We start from the raw sequence: 25,507 nt of genomic DNA, 5'->3' as shown, positions 1-25,507 counted from the left end.
AGAATTGTTCACTAAACTTGCTGGAGGCCAGTATATTTCTAAACTTGACCTGTCAGAAGCTTATCATTAACTTCCTCTTGACACTGCTTCCCGGCAGTTTCTGGTCCTTAACACGCCTTTCGGCCTCTATCAATACCAAAGATTACCATTTGGGGTTGCCAGCGCCCACGCTCTCTTTCAGTGATTCTTGAACAATTATTGCTCACTATCCCTGGGTGTATAAATTACCAGGATGACATTGTTGTCACTGGCTCCACCACTGACGAACATCTTCAAAATGTCCCCACACTTTTTCATGTCTTACAGACTGCCGGTCTTAAGAGTAATCTTCAGAAATCCAAATTTCTTCAGGCATCTATCACGTATAAGCAGCATAAACATTGGATGACTGAACAGTGGAAAAATGTTGTGTGGAGTGACAAATCATGATACCCAATGTGGCAATCTGGTGGCAGGGTGTAGGTATGGTGAATGCCCAGTGAACATCATCTGCCGGAGTGTGTAGTGCCAACAGTAAGATTTGGAGACGTTGGTGCTATGATGTGGTCATGATTTGCATGGCACTACCACAGCACAGGCCTACACTGATGTTTCAAGCACCTGCTTGCTTCCCACTGTTGAAGAGCAATTCGGGGATGGAAATTGCATCTTTCAACAGCCTTGAGCACTTGTTCATAATGCACTGGCTGTAGAGGAGAAGTTACATGACAATAACATCCCTGTAATGGACTACCCTGTACAGATTCCTGGCCTGAATCCTACAGACACCTTTGGGATGATTTGGAATGCTGAATTTGTGCCAGGTCGCACCGACCGACTTTGATACCTCTACTCAGTGCAGCACTCTGTGAAGAATGGGCTGCCATCCCCTAGAAAACTTCCAGTGCCTGAATGAATGTATGCTTGCAACAAGAGTGGAAGCTGTCATCAAGGCTAAGTGTGGGCCAACACCATATTGAATTCCAGCATTACCTATGGAGGGCGCCACAAACTTTTACGTCATTTCCAGCCAGGTGCCCGGATAATTTTGATCACATAACTTTTGATCACATAGTGTCTGTGCCTAGCAAGAGGATAGAGGGTGAAAAAGACCTACCATGGTTTAACAACAAAATTTGGTGAATGCTGGAGAAGCAGAGGCTGTTGCACTCTCTGTTCAAAAGTGAATGCATAAATGACAACAAGGGAAGGTTAGTAGCAATTTGTGCATATGTGTAAGGATCTTTGCACAAAGCATACAACTACCACCATCACACCTTAGCAAAAGATCTGGCACAGAACCCAAGAAAATTCTGGTTGTATGTAAAATCACCATGCAGGTCTAAGACTTCCATTCAGTCCCTTGTTGACCAGTCTGATGTGGCAGTTGAAGACAGCAAAACGAAAGCTGAAGATTTAAATTTCACATTCAAGAAATCTTACACACAGGAAAATTGTACAAACATACCATCATTTGACCATTGGACTGACTCCCATATGGATGACATATGGGCACAGAGAAACAGCTGAAAGATTTGAAAGCATACAAATCATCATGTCCAGATGGAATCCCAGTTCAATTGTATGACGAGTACTCTACAGCACTGGCCGCCTACTTAGCTTGCATATATTATGAATCTCTTGCCCAGCACAAAGTCCCAAGCGACTGGAAAAAGGAGGCATGAACTCCAGTATATAAGAAAGGTAAATGAATAGACATACAAAATTACAGACAAATATCCCTAACTTCTGTTTGCTGCAGAATCCTTGAACATATTCTCAGTTCAGTCATAGTAAATATTTTTTAGACAGACAAACTTTTGTCCACAAATCAGCATTGTTTTAGAAAGCATCATTCATGTAAAACTCAACTTACCCTTTTCTCACAAAATATACTGAGAACAATTAAACAATGGAAAATCCAGGATGGAATGTAACAATATTATGAAAAAGAAAGTTGCTACTCACCATATAGCGGAGATGCTGAGTCGCAGATAGGCACAACGAAGACACTCACAATTATAGCTTTCAGCCCTTAAGGCCTTTGTCAACAATTGACACACACATGTGAGAGAGAGAGAGAGAGAGAGAGAGAGAGAGAGAGAGAGAGAGAGTGTGTGTGTGTGTGTGTATCAATTGTTGACGAAGACCTTAAGGGCCGAAAGCTATAATTGTGAGTGTCTTCGTTGTGCCTATCTGCGACTCAGCATCTCTGCTATATGGTGAGTAGCAACTTTCCTTCTCATAAAAATATACTTAGAACTATGGATGAAGGGCAACAGGAAGATTCCATACCTCTAGATTTCTGGAAAGCATTTGACACAGTGCCCCATTGCAGGCAGTTAAAAAAGGTACAATAAAATGGAATAAGTTCACAGATACGTGAGTGGCTCAAAAACTTCGTAAGTAATAGAACCCAGTATGTTGTCCTTGATGGCGATTGTTCATCTGAGACATGGGTATCATCAGGAGTGCCCCCAGGGAAGTGTAATAGGATCGCTGTTGTTCTCTTGGTACGTAAATGATTTGGCGGACAGCCAGGGCAGCAATCTGCAGTTGTTTGTTGTTGATGCTGGGGTGTATGGTAAGAAGCCAAAGTTGAGTGACTTTAGGAAGATAAAGATTACTTAGACAAAATTTCTTTGATGTATGGCAGCTAGCCCTAAATGTGGAAAAATGTAAGTTAATGTGGATGAGTAGGAAGATAAATCCTGTAATGTTCGGATACAGTATTACTAGTGTCCTGCGTGACACAGGATAGTGGTTTAAATACCTGGGCACAATGTTGCAAAGCAATATGAGGTTGAACGAGCCTGTGAGAACTGTGGCAAGGAAAGTGAATGGCAGACTCCAGTTTATTGGGAGAATTTTAGGAAAGACTGATTCACCTTTAAAGGAGACTACATATAGGACACTGGTGTGACCTATACTCGAGTAGTGCTCGAGTGTTTGGGATCCGTACCAAGCTGGATTAAAGAAAGACGTCGAAGCCATTCAGAGGCTGGCTGCTAGATGTGTTACCAGAGGTTGGAACAACACGTAAGTGTTACGGAGATGCTTCAGGAACTCAGATGGGAATCCCTGGAGGGAAAGTGACATTCTTTTCAAGAAACACTGTTGAGAAAATTTAGAGAACTGGCACTTGAAGCTGACTGCCAAACGATTCTACTGCTGCCAATATACAATGCGTGAAAGGACCATGAAGATAAGATATGAGAAATTAGGACTCATATGGAAGAATATAGACTGTCGTTTTTTCCTGGCTCTATTTATGAGTGGAACAGAAAAGGAAATTTCTATTTGTTGTTGTTGTTGTTGTTGTGGTCTTCAGTCCTGAGACTGGTTTGATGCAGCTCTCCATGCTACCCTATCCTGTGCAAGTTTCTTCATCTCCCAGTACATACTGCAACATACATCCTTCTGAATCTGCTTAGTGTATTCATCTCTTGGTCTCCCTCTACAATTTTTACCCTCCACGCTGCCTTCCAATGCTAAATTTGTTGTCCCTTAATGCCTCAGAACATGTCCTACCAACCGGTCCCTTCTTCTCATCAAGTTGTGCCACAAACTCCTCTTCTCCCCAATTCTATTCAATACCTCCTCATTATTTATGTGATCTACCCATCTAATCTTCAGCATTCTTCTGTAGTACCACATTTCGAAAGCTTCTATTGTCTTCCTGTCTACACTGTTTATCATCCATGTTTCACTTCCATACATGGCTACACTCCACACAAATACTTTCAGAAACTACATCCTGACACTCAAATCTATACTCGATGATAACAAATTTCTCTTCTTCAGAAACGCTTTTCGTGGCATTGCCAGTCTACATTTTATATCCTTTCTACATCGACCATCATCAGATATTTTGCTCCCCAAATAGCAAAACTCCTTTACTACTTTAAGTGTCTCATTTCCTAATCTAATTCCCTCAGCATCACCTGACTTAATTCGACTACATTCCATTATCCTCATTTTGCTTTTGTTGATGTCATCTTATATCCTCCTTTCAAGATACTGTCCATTCCATTCAACTGCCCTTCCAAGTCCTTTGCTGTCTCTGACAGAATTACAATGTCATCGGCAAACCTCAAAGTTTTTATTTCTTCTTCACGGATTTTAATACCTACTCCAAATTTTTCTTTAGTTTCCTTTACTGCTTGCTCAATATACAGATTGAATAACATTGGGGAGGGGCTACAACACTGCCTCACTCCCTTCCCAACCACTGCTTCCCTTTCATGTCCCTCGACTCTTATAACTGCCATCTGGTTTCTGTACAAATTGTAAATAGTCTTTCGCTCCCTGTATTTTACCCCTGCCACCTTTAGAATTTGAAAGAGAGTATTCCAGTCAACATTGTCAAAAGCTTTCTCTAAGTCTACAAATGCTAGAAACGTACGTTTGCCTTTCCTTGATCTTTCTTCTAAGGTAAGTCGTAAGGTCAGTATTGCCTCCCGTGTTCCAATGTTTCTACGTAATCCAAACTGATCTTCCCCGAGGTCGGCTTCTACCAGTTTTTCCATTCGTCTGTAAAGAATTCATGTTAGTATTTTGCAGCTGTGACTTATTAAACTGATAAATTTCTAGTAGTGATACAGGATACCCTCTGCAATGCACCATACAGTGGCTTATAGAGTATCTATCTGGATGTAGATCATGAAACATACCAAGTGTGAGGCTCTGCTATCCCAGTGGAGTGATCCAGTTCCAGCAGGACCATTCTCTGGTTCACATGAGTTGAATTGGGAGCAATAATTTTTGTAATGGACTACCTTGGAACGAGTGGACTGCCCCATTTGAGAGCCAAATGTAAAACCCATTGAAAATTTGTGGGCCAAAATGAAGCATCACATGAACTTACACTAGCCGACACTAGCACCACAGTCACCAACCGTGGATCTAGTGCTGGATACATGAGAGAGTCTTGCAATTGATGAGACATATTACCTTAGGATAACTGCTTCCATGGCTTGTCAGATGAGGCTGGTAATTGGTGCCAATTGTGGATGGACCTCAGACTAGCCTCATCCCTGATGTGAATCTTTCCTTGTCTCGCATATCTCCTCTTTATATTACAGTATTTGATATAACTGTATGTTTGTTATAGGAAATCTATGTGAAATGTTTGCATTTGAAATTTTTTATTGAATTTGTGCTATTTAACACTTGAAACATGTAAATTTTAAATAAGTCAATTTGAATTGAAATATAAATGATGTCCTATTATGAGGCAGCCAGAGGAAACACTTAATATCAAGCAATATAAGAACAGGAAAACTGTAAAATAATAATATTCTCTTCCTTACTCTAACTTTTTCTGCATTTACTGTGGAAAAGAACTGCAGTAAAGCACATCAAACTCTTTTTTCAAGTCATCATTCTTTGACAGCAGAAGAACAGCAATCCTTGCATTGTATTCATTTCTGTGTTAGTCTTCACAGAAATAACCACTGCAGAACATGCATCCAGTGTCTTTATCTTCAGAATTCACATCTAAAGCATTGTCCTCAATTAAATTTTTATCAAGATCAAATGATTGGAAGACTTTTCTTTTTTTCTTCTTTTTTTTCCTTTTTCAAGAATGTAACTTTCAAATCCATCTCCTTTGATTCCAAACAAGTTTTTTCTCTCGGAATTGTACCAAATGGCCCCTGTATGAAGATGTTAGCTACCCAACAAATTGATTTTGCTATAATTGATGGCTCTTTATGTGGCTTGGTGATGTTGCGAGCTTTGCAGATATCATTTGTACTTACATTTACTCCATTTTATGCAACTTTTAAGTCAAACTTCTGGTAAATTGCATTGTCTATGCCTCTAAGTATAAGCCTGTTACACAGGAAGAGTCCCATTTTCCAGAAGCTGCTTATAGGATTTTCCAATGTTACTGCTCTCAAATAGGACTCTTCAAATGACTTCACCTGTATTATTTGCTCACCAGGTTTCTATTTCTTGGGAATAAAGCGATTTAAACAGTCCCATGAATTCTGAAAAAGAGGCTATATTTTGTATGTGGAACGTTGGGGTTAACACATGATGCTGACATGGTTTCATTTTGCTTCATCTACCACACAAAACTAATATGACGGGGTAAACACATGATGCTGACATGGTTTTATTTTGCTGCTTCTACCACACAAACCTGATTTGACGACCATCTGGTATTAGCACACCAGGATCATCACCAGATGTCTTCACAAAGTTAACAAAATTGTCAAACCACTCACTAAAACTATGAGTCTACAGTGGCAGACTGAAGTTACCCTAATATGAGATGGCATATCCTAACATGCTATACTGTCACATTTTAGGATAGCCATGGTACTGCAGTTATAAACAATCCACCGATAACATGTTATTTAGACCCATTATGTTCAATAGTTGAACTTATTTTTCCCAGAATATTTGTAATTTTATTTCAAGACCAAAATTTATGAGCTCACTGTTAAATATTTACTTACTCAATTTCATTTTAATGATTTTGTCTACTGCATCTGCTATCCCATTCTGACTGCTACTTCTGTCTGTGAATAATTTTATGCATACAGATAAAACCTTCTCTGCAGCAACTTAATTTGGACATGATTGTTTTCTAAATTGAAAGTAACAGTGAATTTTAGTGTTCCCAAATGATGGGACAGACAATTGCTGTTGAGCTTGTGCTTACATTTGAGTGCGTAGTTTGAAAAAAAATTACCAGTTTCATTTCTGTGAAAGAATTGGATAATTATTTGATTATTTACTATCTGCTGCATTTCAAATATGACTTTCATAAAAGGTAAGATTTTGTTAGAAGTCTGTCTGATCTAAAATCACTTACTCATCAAAGTAACAACACTCTCTCATCCTTACAGAATGAATGGCTTTGAAAAAACTTGAATGAACTTTGCTTAAAATTTTGTAATACTATTTTTGATAGCTCATACTCTATTAACTCTCTTAAAGACTACATGCTGTAGGTATGAAGACAAGAGAACCTACCAAGAAATGCTATTGGCACTTTCCACAATGTGGACATAGGAAAAAAGTCCAGATGGTGAAACCAGTATATGATTCAATGACCAGGTAGTTTGACTGCAAGCTACTTGTGCAGAGATGCCAACACCTACTTCCGACTGCATCTAGCACTGTTTGAAAATTCCCATTACAGAGTTCTAGGACTTGTAGAGGGGTGGGGGTACATAATATTTTGAATAGGAACCCATACCCAGAAATGTATCATTTCCATTCTATGATGGTTTCAATTCAGCTGCGTAACGTGTTCGTGTCTGGTGAGAGCAAGAGAAAAGTCTCAGAACTGCTTGTCCTGGTATGTAATAGGGTTGACAGGATAACATGTATTATACCCATTCTTGGAAGCTGTGCCACTAAACGGCCATCAGGAAATGTGGTTTCAGCATGATAGTGCACAACTCCTCATTTCTCATGTACAGTTTAGAGATATCTCCACACACAATGTGGTGAAAGATGGATAGGCCAAGGTGGTACAATCATGTTGCAGCCATGACTGCCACATTTACTTCCTGTGGGATTTTACGCAAAGTTTAATTTACTAGACTACTGTAGAGATAGAGGAAGATTTGCTGGCATGTGTTCTGGCTGCTATGCTAGAAACTGAAGAGACACTAGGTTTGAGGGAGAATGTATACCAAATATGGTACAATGTTTATAGCAACGTTGGCGGTTTCCACATCATGTCAGCGGTGTAACGCAGCAGAACTGTTCTGTACATACAGTACACTGGGTTCTTTATTATTTTAGAGTAATGTAAGCACATAATGTTTAACTGACAATACAAATAAATGTGTTTCAATGATAAATGGATGTTTCATTACACTTCCTTTTGAATTTTTTCCTAATATTGTAGTTTGTAACAGCTAATTCAATTCCTCAAGCAGAAGAGGACAATTTTAACATATGAACTGAAACTGTCATAGAATGGAAATTGTAATTTCTTAACATGGGTTCCTATTCAAAATATTATGTACTCTCATTCCCCTCTACAAGTCTACAAGTTCGTAATGGGAATTCCCAAACACCCTGTATAGTATGTCTTGCTTATATGATAATACATTGCCGCTATAATCCAAAATGTGCATTAACGGGGAAAAAGTGTTGCCACAATTTGTGACTTCTACTTGTCATGACTGGTTTCTTTCAAATTTGCGGTATAAACGCGGCTTGGCCAGAAATTAAAGGGAAATAAATGTAAGCTCCAGGTGGCCAAGTGTTTAGGGAAAAAACAGGCAGCGCGAGACATGAGCCACTTATGTTAGAATAGTTTCTAAGCAGTGCTTCGTCCAGTGCAAAGGTTTCAGAGCAGTAATGCAAGGGTCATGAGGTTGAGATCCCATGCAGAAACTTTTTTTTCAACTTTTATGCTACTTGTACTGCAAATAAACTGAAAAAAAATAATGCTCAATATACTGTATTTACTGATATTTCCATTAAAGGTATGAAAAGAAGAGGCATAGGAAAATTTGGGATTGCTAAAAAATTTCCAGGAAGGGATTGTAACACATATATGAGAACTTCTTATATAGAATTAGATTCTTTTCTTATTTTACAGTTGATGATTTACATGTACTGGGATGAAATTGATCATAAAAAAGGGAACGTATCATTTGTGTGCATGTGCCAAGGGCTGCTCAAAGATCAAAATGAGACTAACAGAATATGAAGTCCTGTATGCCACAATTACTACCCCTTCTCACAAAAGTTTTTGCATCATTCTTGTGTATGATATAAGTGCAGTCCTTTCTGGGAAATTATTTGCAATTCCAAATTCTATTTTGCCTACACTAATAAATACAATATATTGAGCATTATTTCGATTTATTGCAGTGTAAGTAATGCAAAAATTAAAAAGGAAAAAAAAGTTTACCCAAAGGGTCTCAACCGTCCCCTCCCCCTGCTCTCCCGGTCCTTAGATTTTCATTCTATACACTTCCTGTGTGCTATCTGCTGTCTAAAAACTATGCTAACTGAAATGTCCCATGTCTCACCTGACCTATGTTGAAAATGCTATTTTTCCTAAACTCTTGGTCCTCAGCAGCTCCTACTTCTGTCACCTTCATTTCTGAATAAGCCCTTCAAATACCAAAAATTAGGACAAAATCAGCGACGGTGAACAGGCACGCTCCTCTTGTTGGTTATTTTTTATGTGAACAGTTTTGTTTTGCCGACTGTACACATGTTCAGTTGTCTCTGTACAATTTAGTATTCCAGTCATGAAGCATTCTTAACTAGTAAAATTCATAAAGCTTGAAAGGATGAGATTAACCTTATGACACATTTCTTAAATGAAATGTGAAGACAAGATTTTACATCAAAACTTTAGTATTTAAGTCTCCTCCAATATCTTCAGCAGCTGAATAAAGTACCTTCAGATTTACCATTTTGTTAAATTGTATTGAATTGCATACCCTCCTGTCTCTTCACACAACTGAAACATTCGCTGGTATTTGTACTTATCAGTTAAATAAACTCCATATTATAAAATTTAAAATATATATATATATATATATGTTAACTCTTTTGTTAGCTTACTATTAAGGGAGATAAAGAAGACTATATAAGTAAAATCATACACAACTTCCTGAAAATAATGAAAAATATTGTTAATGTTGATTAACTGAACATGGAGACACAGTATTCAAGCAGACAAGTACCCGAGTGACACAGGCGAAACTATACATGCTACGAGGTATGTCCACAAAGTAAGTCCTGTTTGGTTACATAAAACAAATGTGTACAGATACAGAAAAAATATTTATTGTACAAAAATCTACAACTGTTATACTACTTTTCTACATAGCTTCCTAAATTTTGTAGGCGCTTGTCATAGTGTGGCACAAGTTTTTGTATGCCTTCTTCATTGAAGGTTGTCTCCTGTGTATTCAACCATGTGGTAACAAGTTCTTTCAGGTTGTCACCATCGTTGAAGTGTTGACCACCAAGGACAGATTTTAAGTGTAAGAAGAGATGAAGGTCACTAGGAGCGAGGTCCGGGCTGTACGGAGGATGGTCAAACACGTCCCAGTGAAATTCCCATGTGAGGTTGGGCATTATTGTGGAAAAAAACAAAACATTTTAACAGTAATCCTTGTCCCTAGTTTCGTATTGCGCGATGCAATTTCTTAACAGTCTCGCAGTAACCATGTGCATTGATTGTTTGGCCTTGTGGTAAGTAATCAACCAGGTAAATGCCTTTTCTGTCCCAAACAATGGTGCACATGACTTTTTGAGGTGTCAAGATTTGCTTTAGCTCAACATTCATTGGGGATGAAGTGTGCTTCTATTCCCCTGACTGAGATTTTGTTTCGGTGGTGTCGTACAATACCCAAGTTTCATCCCCCGTGACTATCTGAGAAAGAAAACCGTCGCCTTCATCATTGCTGCGTGTCAAAAACTGAAGTGCACTGCCCATCTGTTGTTTTCTGTGTTGTTCAGTAAGAACTTTGTGTACCCAATGTGAGCAAAGTTCTCGAAATTTCAGTTTTTCAGTAACAATTTCATGAATTATTGATCGTGAGATTTGCGGAACTTCCATAGCGAGGGCACTAAGTGTAAACTTATGGTTGCGCTTAATCTTCTCTTCAATTGTGTGAACCAGTTTATCAGTAACCACAGATGGGTGTCCACTTCATTCTTCATTGTGCACTTGATCACATCCTTCATTGAACAGTCTGACCCATCTTCTAACCACTGAATCACTCATAGCATTATGTCCATAAACCTCACAGATCTGTGAATGACTTTCCTTTGGTTTAACTTTCTTTGCATTTAGAAAACAAATCACACATCTGATTTCACACATGGCAACAATTTCAATTATGGCTGACATTATAAATAAGCACTACAAAGCATTAGTCAGCAGCAGTGATCTGAAACTTGTGTACATGTCTTCTCCTCGAGTCAGAGTAACTTCCGTCCATGCTCGGAACTGCAATCGTAGTGCTGCCGCGGATAGAAATAGAAACGGAACTTACTTTGTGGATGACCCTCATATTATCAACTGTTCCAGTGTTCATTTCAATACTGAGCAAGGTGGCATAGTGGTTAGCCAAACGCACTCACACTTCAGAGGACAATGGTTCAAGTTTACATCTAGCCATGCAGATTCAGGTTTTCCATGCTTTCTGTAAATCTTTCAAGGCAAATGTCATGATGATTCCTTTGAAAATGGCACTGCCAATTTCCTTCCCCTTCCTTACCTAAACCAGGCTTGTACTGTGTCTCTATAACCTCGTCTAGGCTACATTAAACTCTAATCTTTGTTTCTCATTTTTGTCCATTGCATTAATCTGTATATGCACACACAATGATCTGTAAGTTTAACACTTATTATAGCATTAGAATTTTTTAAAAAAAAGAAAAGAAAAAAGTCCACAAAATCATGAGCCTTGATATAACTGACACATCAAAGAATAAATGTAATGAGTGAGGTTAACCTGCATCAATGGGATGGTCTTTCCCCATGTCAGGACACTCCATGTGGCAATTCCCGTCAACCCAGTTAAAATTATCACTGGTTTGTATCTCAGTCCATCTGTCACAAGGAAGATCACAATTAAAACTGCCAAATAAGAATATGTGCCTACAGCATATATTTCTTGATTGACCTGGAAAAAAAAAGAAAATCACTGATAATCGAATGTTAAGCTCATTTATATGCTACATGTTTTAAAATGGAAAAAGAGATTAAGGAAATGAAAATGATGGAGAAGGCAGTGATTGTGCAACTGTCACTCAGTCTACAACACTATTTACCATATTTAAACACATCAGCTTCATACTTTCATCTCAATAACAATATCTGGTAGGGTACCGACGTAAAAAAAATCTTGTTCATGAATTCTCAGACATAAAAGCACAAAAACTGACATACAGAATGCTAATTATTATTAGTATTCTCATGTCAGAAACAAAAGTTTTGCAGTTAACAAACAACACATTACATAAAATTTGAACACAACTTTGCCACTTCTAGTGCATTCTCCAAGGCCCATCTATGCATGAACTTGGACACAGATGACACCATTGAAGCAAATGTTCAACTGCCTAATCATCTCCACATCTGCACTTGACATTATCTTCATTGTCATAGCCTTATCTTGCCATTATAACCCGGGATTCCTTGTCATAACCAGGTGGTAGAGTTTCAGATACTTACCAGAAAATGGGTCTCTTAGCTTTCCACAAATGGATATTACATTTGTGGTAAAGAGTATGTCTGATGTGCTGAGAAAGCTCTTCCTGGATTTCAGTCTTTGCCCAAGCATTTCATATTCATGTAATGGATAAGTTACCTCCTGCTTCATTTTCTTCTTTTCCTTAATCAAAGCTATTTCTCTTCATACATAAGATGGAACTATTCCTGCCAGATGGTGAGGCTGCAAGGTTGGAGTAGATCATAAATTGCCTGTTATACAGTAAGTCTACTTGTGTCATTGAGGGCAACATCCACCTGCCTAGTGTGACTTTAGTTAAATAAAACAGGACAGGTGCTCAGTGCAATAGAATAACACAGTGTCACTGCAGAAATTCAAATTGTTTCAGCCTGATTACCCCATTGTGAGCCAGCCTGTTTTTTAAAGAGATTGTTCCTGGTGGAAACTTTCAACTTAGTGTTCATGCAATGCTTCTCGTAAATAAGAGAGCCCTGCCAATCAGTCCTAAGTACTTTGCATATCACATTGTTATACTTCAACTCACACTCACACTACCTTTAATTTCTGACTGACTTCCGAGTTTCTTAAATGGAAAGTACATACTTATGTCTTACAGGATTTTGGATCAAGCTGGTTTGCACTGTAGTATCTTCAATGGATTCAAAGTGAGGTAAGAGTGAGATGATCAGCACACTAGAAACTCCTGACATTGGGAGATATAGGTTGGTCACTGAAGAGGCCTGGGACCAATTCATTTCCCTGAGGAAGACAATTCTTCCCTAACCTTGCAGTGAGAAACCTGTTTAAGTTAAAGTGCAAATAAAAAACAAATGGATCAGAATAAAGAAGCTGCATTAGCTTGAATGATATCTACACAGTATGAATTTTTCACTGTTTAAACAACCCATCACTCAAGTTGTGTCCCTCACTATCAATGTATTGTTGAATTAAACTTCAGAAATTCTGTATCACTCTGATGAGCATTTCTTGGGGACTATGATCAGTTTCTTCCCATATTCCATTTTTTTAGACTAGTAAAGTCACAAGCTGGTACTGGGACACCTCAGCCTTAAGATGCGCCCAAAGAAAAAAAATCACAGTGTGTAAGGTCCAGTGATCTTACTGGCCAGGCAGCGTTGCCACATAGAGAAATTAAGCATTTGGGAAACACCTACCCCAGCACTTGAAGGAAATTTGAGATGTATGAGTACTGAATCCATCCTGCTGCAACCATTCATTGTCAATCTGCAGCATATTGAGTCTTGGTGCAAAAAAAGTGTTATCATGTGAATGTATTGTTGAGATTGTACTTTCAGAATAGTACCATCATCTTCAAAACAGTAAGAAACAATTATCTCAACTTTTCCAATGACACTCAATACAACAGCATAGTTATAATATAGTGGTTTTTATTTCTATGTGTAAATTGAAGGTGGTGGAGGGGGGGGGGAGGGGGAGAAAAGGAAGGGGAAGGGGCTGTTGATGTCAGCTGTATTGATCAACACTTGTGCAGAATCAGATAGCCTATGCATTTGTGGTAAACACTGTGTCTTGGTGCCACAAGAGGTTAATGCAACTGCCTAGTCAGCAGGAGACCCCAGGTTCAAATTCCAGTTCAGTTCACATTTTCAGTCATCACCGCTGACTCCAAGAAAGGACCCCAACGCAGTTCACATCAATAATCCCCTTCCCCCACATCCACCTCCAATTTACAGGTAATGTATCACAGCTGCAGATTCTGCATGCTGTCTGTTCTTTTGAACATGTCAGAAAGAACAAATACCATGCATTCATAATTAATAGTAGTTTTGTAGTGCCCCCAGAATTTTACAAAAGTCTGGAGAGACTTGTGTTCCAGACGTTTCAAACACATGTTATTTTAAAGCAGGGTGTAAGGATGAGCATGGGATACTGCACCCATTTATTGTTTGTGCAGGTGAAACTGGAAGGGAGATAATTCGTCGGCGCTGGTAAGTGTTCTGCACAACCTACCAAGAATAAAAAAATACGGTCCGGAAGCTCCGTGGCTGGCTTCAAAGAGTAATTTAGCATTGTGTTGTTAAAAAACAAATGGAGAGACTCGAAATAGGCACTGTTTATTAGATGCTGAACTGCTGTTGAGAGTATGTGGACTGGATGTGGATCGTCAGCCACGATAAAAGCTTATATATTAATTGTGTTCAAAAATGTGTAATTAAATGATTCTGGGTGCCCGGTAATGTGTGGGCTTATGTCATAAAGTCTAGTTGTTTTTTTATACAAAGTGGAAATAAATATGTTCTGGTGCATTGAAAGATATTCTGAGAGTAGCATATTTTTTAAATAAGGAGAGAGAGAGAGAGAGAGAGAGAGAGAGAGAGAGAGAGAGAGAAAGAGAGAGAGAGTAGTGAGCAAGAGCGAGAGAGTGAAAATTTCCCCTTCCTTCGGAGAAGTGTCCGGTGCTAGCAGAAGACATTGGCACTGCAAGAAAGCAGAACCAGCGTTCTTCACCAAGTAAGTCCACGAAAACGCTTAAGCTTAATGTTACACTGGGCCACCACAAGAATGGGGCGACCGTAAAGAAAGGACCTGAGAAAGAAGGGGAAATATTAAAGGAGTTATAAGAAAAAGAAAAAAAAAGCAGTTGGGAGTTGTCTTACCAACCCATAACAGCGAGGCTGAAGACCAATTCCACGAAACTTATCCAGAAATATCGTGTTGATAAATGGTGAAATGATAAAGGGAATCAATAAAATCGCATAACACTGCAGTTAGTCTCAAAACGCCGATGCTGCAGCACACCGACACCAACGGCGCAGCACACCAACACCAACGGCGCATCACACCAACGCCGACGCCGCAGCACACCAACGCCGACGCCGCAGCACACCAACGCCAACGCACACCAACGCCGATGCACACCAACGCCGACGCCGCAGCACACCAACGCCGAAGCCGCAGCACACCAACGCCGACGCCGCAGCACACAAACGTTGAAGTCACATCACACCAACAGCGGCGCAGACAAAAACCGCCACCGCCGTCTACCTATGCTGACACTGCCATCCACCAATGCCGATGCCACCGTACATCAACGCTGAAGTTGCCATACACCAACGCTGAAGTCGCATCACACCAACGCCGACGCCGACGTCTACCTACGCCGACACCGCCATCCACCAACGCCGCCATACACCAACGCAGACATCGCATCACACCAACGCCGGTGCAGCCGTCCACAAAAGCTGACGCCGTCATCGACCTATGCCGGCGCCACCATCCACCTATGCCGACACCACCGTCCATCGACGCTGACGCCGCCGAACACCGGTGCCGGCACCGCCTTCCATCGATGCCGGGTGAGCTACTACTGACCTTTGATTGTTTGTGAAGTGTGTGTGTGGAGGGGGGGGGGGGGTTGTGGAAATAAGTGAGTGTACTTTTAATGATAACTAGATTAAAGGCAAAACAAAACACAATGGAAAAAGAACATCAATCCATAGAGTCTGTTGGGGCTATGGGAATAAAAAAACAGGGGCCAAATTTAGGTGAATTAATGAGGTTTATCAAAGAGCAGTTTGAATCACAGAACACAAAACAGGATGAACTGAAGACAGAATTAAACTCTAAGTTAGATTTGCAAAACACAAAATTAGAGGCTCAAGTTAATATCGTAAGTAATCAGATGCAAGAATGGAAAAAAGAATTGAAAAAAGAATTGTCCGATTCCCTTAGTGAACAGACAAATATTTTATTTAAGGCTTTAGAACAAAGAAATGAAGCTAATCTAAAAGGTTTAGTCAAAAATTAGAATATGATGTAGAGTGTAAATGTAGTAATTTGGAAACACAATTTAATGAAAAATACAACTCTTTGAAAAATGTATGTAACATTACATTTGAGGTGGTCAAACAAGAATTAACTACGCTAAAAACCAATGTCCAGAAACAAGATAAGTTGCTCCCTCTAGTACAGGCGCAAATTTCAGGGTCAAATCACAGGTGGAAACTGTAGAACAGAACTTCAAAGAAAAGTTAATGACTGCAGAGCTTATAAATTTGAATGGCTTAGAAGAACAAGTAGAAGAATTAATAGGACGAAAGGTTGAAGACAAACTAAGTGTTGATATCTCTTCGCCTAGAGTAACTTCCAATTTAGATAACACCAAGAAAGACAGAAATGTTGAGGAAAGAATTCTAGCTTATGCAGGAGAAACTAGAGAAAGGCACAGTTTCCCAAAATATTATATTAAATAAGGACATGATAACTGATTAGCAATGTGGATCAAATTCAGGCTTGTCGAGACAGTTTCCTACATTCAAACCAGATGGGGAGGTACACACCACACATTTCTTAAAACGGTTTAACCAAGCCATACCTAAAAGTTGGGAGGATGCTAAGTAAATAGAGTTTGCGGCAGGTTATTTGGAGAGTGAAGCTTCAGAACGGGGCACAGTAAATATCGAAAACTTCACACCTGGGAAGATTTTCAGAGATAGTTTAAGGAAAAATATTGGTCTTCAAGTGCACAAGAGAAGTTGATCTCAGATTTGTGGAATCCTAAATACTATAGTAATGCCTGGGGTACAATGCGCAAGTATTTTGACTGGCATTTGACAAGGGTGAAATATTTAGATCGACCAATGGAAGAAGAGGGATTAGTTAGAATTTTAATAGGACGTCTACCTACTTATGCTAGAAAAGATATTCTATGTAGTGAGTGGAAAATGGTGGAGGAACTGTTATCCTTTGTAGACGCACTCGATGAAATCAATAAAGACAGGAATGAGAACTTGCATGCAGAAAAAAAAAAAACAAATTTTAGGAGGAATAACATGAATCATAATAACCAGTCAAAGCCTTATAAATACAATCTTGCCCGAGTCAACCGACCTAGCAGTAATCTAAATAGAGGGGGTTGCTCATGAGGACCATTAACGTCCAACCTCGGTCCGGTAACTACGCAGGAATTCGTGCCCAGCAACAGCTGTGGAACAGGGGGTACTGCAGTTCCAACGTTTGGAAATCGTCCCATGGTTGCTACCCGTGAGGAAAACGTGGAGCAATCTGGACCCAGGGCCGGGGCCCAGGTCGTCGAAATACATTGAGAAGCCTAAATAAGAGGGTACAGGTTTCCTTTATGCATGAACTACCTACCAAGGAGTGGCTACTGCTGGAGGAAATGAACAAAATAACTACGCCACCACAACCTATTATAACAGGAGAGATAGAAAACCACAAAGTAGAGAGAATCGAGGCTATTAAAAACTGTACATCTCCTCGAAATGTTAAACAACTAAAAGGGTTTCTGGGAATCGCAGGTTATTATCGACGCTATGTGCAAAGCCAAGAAATGAATGACCCTAGACTGTTAAGATTATTATGTAGAGGTATATCATGGAATTGGGACCAAGGGACCCAAGAAGCCTTCGACAAACTAAAACAAGCTTTAGTAAATGTGCCTATCTTTCAACATCCCATAATGAATGAACCTTTTAAGATAGCAACTGGTGCCTCAGATTACAGCATTGCAGCAAAATTATTCCAAGGAGAATGGGGGATAGAAACCTATGATCATAGATCTATAGTGTTTATTAGTCGAAGCTTAAATAAGCATGAACACAATTATACTGCTACCGAGAAAGAATTGCTAGCGATAATGTGGAGCATAGAAAAGTTCCAAACTTTGATATGGGGTTCGGAAATCTACATATATACCAGCCACCAGGCTTTTTCATTCCTAATGAGTAGTAGATTATTATTCAGTAGACTAATGAGGTGGATGTTGTTTTTACAAGAATATGATATTAAAATACAATATATAAAAGGATCAGAGAATACAGAACCCGATGCTTTGTCGCAACTACCTCCAAAATATGAAAGATCTACAACATACAGAAGGACCTGGGGTAGTTTTTGTGATCAATTTTATAACAACAGAATATCCAACAAGGAAAGTTCATGACTTAGCCCAAACGATAACAATAAATATTAAACATGACACTTATTTTACAGAGATCTATGCCATGTGTATAAGAGAGTCATTACCGGTAAACAAAACGGAACAGTGGAAGGTAACAAATCACAACTTGTTCTGGAGAAACAGCAAAGAGTCAAGCTATTGGCGGCTGTGTATACCACAAATAGCAGAGTCTAAATTAATACAGTACATTCATAGTGGATATGGCCACTTTGGAGTGAAAAAGTGCATGGCTCACATGAATAAGTTTTATTATTTTAAGCGATTAGGACGTAAGCTAACTACTACTATTAAAACGTGTGACATCTGTCAGAGAGCTAAGGCGAATAATACCCATGTAAAGTATAAGATGTATCCGATTATTCCTAAAGCATTACATGACCTTACAGCTGCCGATTTTTTTGGACACATACCCAAAGGGAAGGGAGGCATGGCTTATATATTAGTACTTATAGAATGTTGGTCGAAATATGTAAAACTGTATCCTATTAAGAAGGCTAATAAGCAAACCGTGATCAAGTGTTTGCAAGAATATTTTATAGCTACAAGTAAACTGAGGTGTTTTCTTTCTGATAATGGACCTCAGTTTACCAGCCATGAAGTTAAGGAATTTTTAGCCTGGGGAAATATACGACACATTTTAATATCCAACTATAATCCATCTTCGAACACTTGTGAAAGAGTAATGAAAGAGATTGGTAGGTTGTGGCGCACATATTGCCACGACACTCATACCTCATTGGCAGAAAGAATGAAAGATTTTGAGCTTATTCTAAACGAACTACCGCATTTGTCTACAGGAATGATGCCCGTAGAAGCCATTGGCAAGCCATTTATAGGAGAACCTCTAATTAAGTGTTTTACGTGGCCGGAGCAAAAAGCTACTGATCACCAAGCAATTCAGGAAAGAGTTGGTAGAAACTTACACATGAGCGCCCAACAAAGGGTAGATAAATACAATGCAACCGCAACTGACCCAGAATACCATGTAGATGACTTAGTGTTAGTAAAACAACACATTCGAAGTTCAGCACTGAAAAAAGAAACACACAAATTTTTTTCTGAAATATGTAGAACCTTATCATATTCAATCAATAGTACACCAAAAAACCCTATATTTAGTAGATCCTGTGACGGGAGAGGAAAAGGGAATGTATAATGTTAAGGATATGTACAAAACCCCCCAGGACGTTGACGTTCTGTGTCAACAGGCGCAGTGACGTCCGCCGGTTCCTGAGTTGGGTTCGGTGTTACTTCCACATTAGTTTTCCTACACTGAACTCCCTTCAAATCTTCGACTATCCTGTAATCTATTTATACTCCTTAAGCTATCCTTTCATAGTAGTATTAAAAGAGACCAATTATGACTACACGATTGTGACTAATTTAAGGAGTCACAATAAACAGTAACCTCTAAGCATGAGGTAAAACTAACAGGGTAACATTCTAACAGGAGATATAATATGATGGTACTGTTTAGGAAGAATGATACCTAGATGACATAAACGGAACATGTGTATGCAATATAGATTGAAGTGACTAACTGAATAACTATTTGATTATAGTGTATATAATTTCTATTTTTATAGAATGTTTTATATTTTTTGTAAAGTGCGATGTGATTGGGGAGGGTTTATATCTAATTTTGAAAGGGGCGGGTAGCATAGGCACAGACACGACCTACACACCACGCCCTTCATACAACCCTCACAAACAAGTGTGACTGGTTCTTCATCATTTGCCGTTCCATATGAGTTGCTAAGATCTTTTCTTTGGGGACTTAAAGGTGACGGTGAGAATGTCCGTTCTGCAGGAGACGCCGAACATCATACCTCCTCTGGTTTCTCACTTAAGTACCGGAGAAGTGGGGATCCTGGGGAAGGGGGGTGGGAAGGGTTTCCTGTCTTTGGAGCTGTCTTCTTTCTTTCTTCGATCTTAACAACCAATTCTTTTATTTACTTTCTTACTTCTCATAAGAGTACCAATCTATCTTTCCATCTGTCCACATTCCTATACTTCTAGCGCTGAAGTCCTTCTCTTTTCCGTGATTTCTATAAATCTGCAACTACGAACCTTAGTGGGCCGAAGAATCAGGACGCATGATCACACTTCCACACTCAAACAATTAAATACAAAGACAGAGACGAGTAATACAAGAACCGTCACAGATAAGGGGGGAAGTAGTGCTCAGGAAGGGCTCGAGCACATGTGCTAAGTAATGATGGTTGCACATCTTAAGTGAAATGGTATAGTAAGCTTAAGCTAAAGGAACAAGGGGGGACAAAGTGTATATCCACCTGTGTTCATAGCTATAGTAGTACAAAGTAATATGAATGGCGATAAAAAGAAACAGATATTAAGCCAGAGGTATCGAGTCAAATAAATTTTTGATGAATAATAGGATTGTGCAGACCGAATAGCCCGATGAAAAGAAATAAAGTTACAACCACGGACGAAACACATTTAGTTATTAAGGCTATATAAGTGAGCTGTAAGCACTGAACAAGCAAAGAATTTAAGCAGGTAGGCTGAAGGACTCAGGAGGAGGAAATGAGAGGTGGATAGAAATTTTACCAGGAAATTTTAAATAAAACAGTGTGCAGAGGAGTACGAAAGAGGCAAGACTAGAATCATTGTTAGAGAAGATAGGGAGGGCACATCTGATATAGATGAAATGAGAGAAAGAGAGGCAGGTAGGCACACCCAGAGGAGGCTGACCTATACTGTGCAGGCAGGGGCACCAAAAAGGGGATTGACTTGTACCATAGTTTAGTATAAATGGATGGGGCGTACCTACCCAAGGATGAGGAAGAAGATGTTTTCATAGTATCAACCATTAGGTAGATTGGAACCCAAAGGGAAAGGGTGGCATAGTGACCAGAGATTGTGGTGGAAAGTTTCTCTTGGTAAATATGAATTCTAAAATTTTTAAAAAAAGACTCGAGTCAGAATAACGCCTGAACTTTGAAACTGACTAAGGGGAGGGATTTATTTTTGCTCAATCCTGGAAGCAAGAGTACATAAATCTACTGGAAATAGCAAATACTTGTTGTACTATTAGTTTATCATAGTACTATATCTATGAAAGATATTACCAACAGCTTAATGAAATACCGGAGATGGAAGAGAGTTTATGTAGTACAAAGTAACAAGATAAGTGTTAAGAAAAAAAATTATTAAATTATATGTTGTGTGCAAAATAACGAGTGTTCGAGCTAAGGGGAGGGACATGTAGTGCCCCCAGAATTTTACGAAAGTCTGGAGACACTTGAGTTCCAGCCATTTCAAACATGCGTTATTTTAAAGCAGGGCATAAGGATGAGCCTGGGATACTGCACCCATTTATTGTTTGCGCAGGCAAAACTGGAAGGGAGATAATTCGTCGGCACTGGCGAGTGTTCAGCGCGACCTGCCAAGAATAAACAAATACGGCCCGGAAGCTCCTTGGCCAGCTGTTTGTAATGTAGCATTGTATTATTAAAAAACAAATGGAGAGACTCGTAATAGGGACTGTTTATTAGACATTGAACTGCTGTTGAGAGTACGTGGACTGGACGTGGATAGTCAGCCACGATAAAAGCTTATGTATTAATTGTGTTCAAAAATAGTAATTAAATGATTCTGGGTGCCCGGTAATGTGTTGTCTTTCATCATAAAATTTAGTTGTTTTTTGTACAAAGTGGCAATAAATATGTTCTGGTGCATTGAATGATATTCCAAGACTAGCTTATTTTTTAAATAAGAAGAGAGAGAGAGAGAGAGAGAGAGTGAAAATTTCCTCTTCCTAGCAGCGAAATCTTCAGAGAAGACATCGATACTGCAAGAAAGCAGAACCATCATTCTTCAACAAGTAGGTTAACGAAAACGCTTAAGCTGTATAGAAAGAGCTAAACATTACACCGAGACACTGCAGTTTTCCATTAAGTTCATATGCATTCCATCAGTTCTAATATCAAGAGACAATTAACATATCCTGATGAGTGAAAATGTTAATCACTGCCAAGGACCACAGCATTGTCAGGCACATTTCCAAGGATGTTTGCACGCAACTGTAGTCCTGTCTTCAAAAATCATTCAAATGGCTCTAAATACTATGGGACTTATCTGAGGTCATCAGTCCCCTAGTCTTAGAACTAACCTAAGGATGTCACACACATCCATGCCCGAGGCAGCAGTGCGGTTCTGGACTGAAGCACCGAGAACTGCTCGGCCAAGCAGCTGGCAGTCCTGTCTTCCTCAGTTACATACAATATTACAATATGTTGATAATTTTTACTTTTGGACCATTCGTTAGTAGGAAAAGGGAGAGAAGGAAACATAGTAGGTGAATATGGATTCGGGGGAAGAAATGAAAGAGGAAGCCGCCTTGTAGAATTTTGCATGGAACATAACTTAATCATAGCTAACACTTGGTTCAAGAATCATAAAAGAAGGTTGTATACCTGGAAGAATCCTGGAGATACTAATAGGTATCAGATAGATTATATAATGGTAAGACAGAGATTTAGGAACCAGGTTTTAAATTGTAAGACATTTCCAGGGGCAGATGTGGATTCTGACCACAATCTATTGGTTATGAACTGCAGATTGAAACTGAAGAAACTGCAAAAAGGTGGGAATTTAAGGAGATGGGACCTGAATAAACTGAAAGAACCAGAGGTTGTAGAGAGTTTCAGGGAGAGCATAAGGGAACAATTGACAGGAATGGGGGAAAGAAATACAGTAGAAGAAGAATGGGTAACTCTGAGGGATGAAGTAGTGAAGGCAGCAGAGGATCAAGCAGGTAAAAAGACGAGGGCTAATAGAAATCCTTGGGTAACAGAAGAAATATTGAATTTAATTGATGAAAGGAGAAAATATAAAAATGCAGTAAATGAAGCAGGCAAAAGGGAATACAAACGTCTCAAAAATGAGATCGACAGAAAGTGCAAAATGGCTAAGCAGGGATGGCTAGAGGACAAATGTAAGGATGTAGAGGCTTGTCTCACTAGGGGTAAGATAGATACTGCCTACAGGAAAATTAAAGAGACCTTTGGAGAGAAGAGAACCACTTGTATGAATATCAAGAGCTCAGATGGCAACCCAGTTCTAAGCAAAGAAGGGAAGGCAGAAAGGTGGAAGGAGTATATAAAGGGTTTATACAAGAGCGATGTACTTGAGGACAGTATTATGGAAATGGAAGAGGATGTAGATGAAGATGAAATGGGAGATAAGATACTGCGTGAAGAGTTTGACAGAGCACTGAAAGACCTGAGTCGAAACAAGTCCCCGGGAGTAGACAACATTCCATTAGAACTACTGATGGCCTTGGGAGAGCCAGTCATGACAAAACTCTACCATCTGGTGAGCAAGATGTACGAGGTAGGCGAAATACCCACAGACTTCAAGAAGAATATAATAATTCCAATACCAAAGAAAGCAGGTGTTGACAGATGTGAAAATTACCGAACTATCAGTTTAGTAAGTCACAGCTGCAAAATACTAACGCGAATTCTTTACAGACGAATGGAAAAACTGGTAGAAGCGGACCTCGGGGAAGATCAGTTTGGATTCCGTAGAAATGTTGGAACACGTGAGGCAATACTAACCTTACGACTTATCTTAGAAGAAAGATTAAGAAAAGGCAAACCTACGTTTCTAGCATTTGTAGACTTAGAGAAAGCTTTTGACAACGTTAACTGGAATACTCTCTTTCAAATTCTGAAGGTGGCAGGGGTAAAATACAGGGAGCGAAAGGCTATTTACAATTTGTACAGAAACCAGATGGCAGTTATAAGGCTCGAGGGGCATGAAAGGGAAGCAGTGGTTGGGAAAGGAGTGAGACAGGGTTGTAGCCTCTCCCCGATGTTATTCAATCTGTATATTGAGCAAGCAGTAAAGGAAACTAAAGAAAAATTCGGAGTAGGTATTAAAATTCATGGAGAAGAAGTAAAAACTTTGAGGTTTGCCGATGACATTGTAATTCTGTCAGAGACAGCAAAGGACTTGGAAGAGCAGTTGAACGGAATGGACAGTGTCTTGAAAGGAGGATATAAGATGAACATCAACAAAAGCAAAACGAGGATAATGGAATGTAGTCAAATTAAATCGGGTGATGCTGAGGGGATTAGATTAGGAAATGAGACACTTAAAGTAGTAAAGGAGTTTTGCTATTTGGGGAGCAAAATAACTGATGATGGTTGAAGTAGAGAGGATATAAAATGTAGACGCAATGGCAAGGAAATCGTTTCTGAAGAAGAGAAATTTGTTAACATCGAGTATAGATTTAAGTGTCAGGAAGTCGTTTCTGAAAGTATTTGTATGGAGTGTAGCCATGTATGGAAGTGAAACATGGACGATAACCAGTTTGGACAAGAAGAGAATAGAAGCTTTCGAAATGTGGTGCTACAGGAGAATGCTGAAGATAAGGTGGGTAGATCACGTAACTTATGAGGAGGTATTGAATAGGATTGGGGAGAAGAGAAGTTTGTGGCACAACTTGACTAGAAGAAGGGATCGGTTGGTAGGACATGTTTTGAGGCATCAAGGGATCACCAATTTAGTATTGGAGGGCAGTGTGGAGGGTAAAAATCGTAGGGGGAGACCAAGAGATGGATACACTAAGCAGATTCAGAAGGATGAAGGTTGCAGTAGGTACTGGGAGATGAAGAAGGTTGCACAGGATAGAGTAGCATGGAGAGCTGCATCAAACCAGTCTCAGGACTGAAGACCACAACAACAACAACAATTATACCTGAATGAAACACAACCTTCATGCTATATGCATTTCGCTTTATTATTTTCAATAAATCTTCAATAGCCTGGAATATGTACACAATTCTGTTTATGTTTTTTAGTTTACATTTTGGGATGATGTAAAACACATGCATTCCAAGTTGACACTTGGCAGTGACTGATGGGAGTGACTGCAAATGCATTTCCCATTTAGTCATTCCCATCAGCAACCACATCAAGTGTCAACTTAGTTTGTGCATATAGTTTATATAGGTCCAAAACAGTTGCATGATGTAGTAGTAAATTAAATTTCTACTTACAAGTTGCATGGATGTTGTTCTACACAATATGCTTTTGTTATATTTTTTGCACTGTTCATCTGATTCACATAATTGCCATTTGAAATGTTTGTTTCCAGGCTTCATTGCACTGTAACTGTTAGATTTGGTTGGTGTTGCCAAGTGTCGAATATTATTACCAACTACGGTTTTTTTAAATGCTGTGTGTGTGTGTGTGTGTGTGTGTGTGTGTGTGTGAAGGGGAGGGGGGAGAGTGGAGAGGATAGTAGGTGGAGAGGGACAGGGGAGAGAGGTGGTGGACTGGTCGGAAGAGGGACGGGGCAAGGGGGAGAGAGGGAGGGGGAGGGGGAGGGGGAGGGTTTGAGTGATGGGGTAGA

General features: G+C 39.4%; 1 protein-coding gene across 4 annotated transcripts in view; it reads right to left on the bottom strand.

Annotated features, from left to right (window-relative positions):
* Positions 1 to 25,507, bottom strand: part of LOC126237536 (thiamine transporter 1-like) — a 713,275-nt gene that overhangs the window by 316,379 nt on the left and 371,389 nt on the right. For all 4 annotated transcript variants that reach the window (XM_049947721.1, XM_049947722.1, XM_049947720.1 and 1 more), the window contains one exon: positions 11,439 to 11,609. In XM_049947721.1, coding sequence (XP_049803678.1) covers positions 11,439 to 11,609 — 171 coding nt within the window. The remainder of the gene's footprint in view (positions 1 to 11,438; positions 11,610 to 25,507) is intronic.

This window comes from Schistocerca nitens, chromosome 2 (assembly GCF_023898315.1).
Source record: "Schistocerca nitens isolate TAMUIC-IGC-003100 chromosome 2, iqSchNite1.1, whole genome shotgun sequence".
NCBI lineage: Eukaryota > Metazoa > Arthropoda > Insecta > Orthoptera > Acrididae > Schistocerca > Schistocerca nitens.
This window is presented reverse-complemented; position numbering and strand designations above follow the sequence as displayed.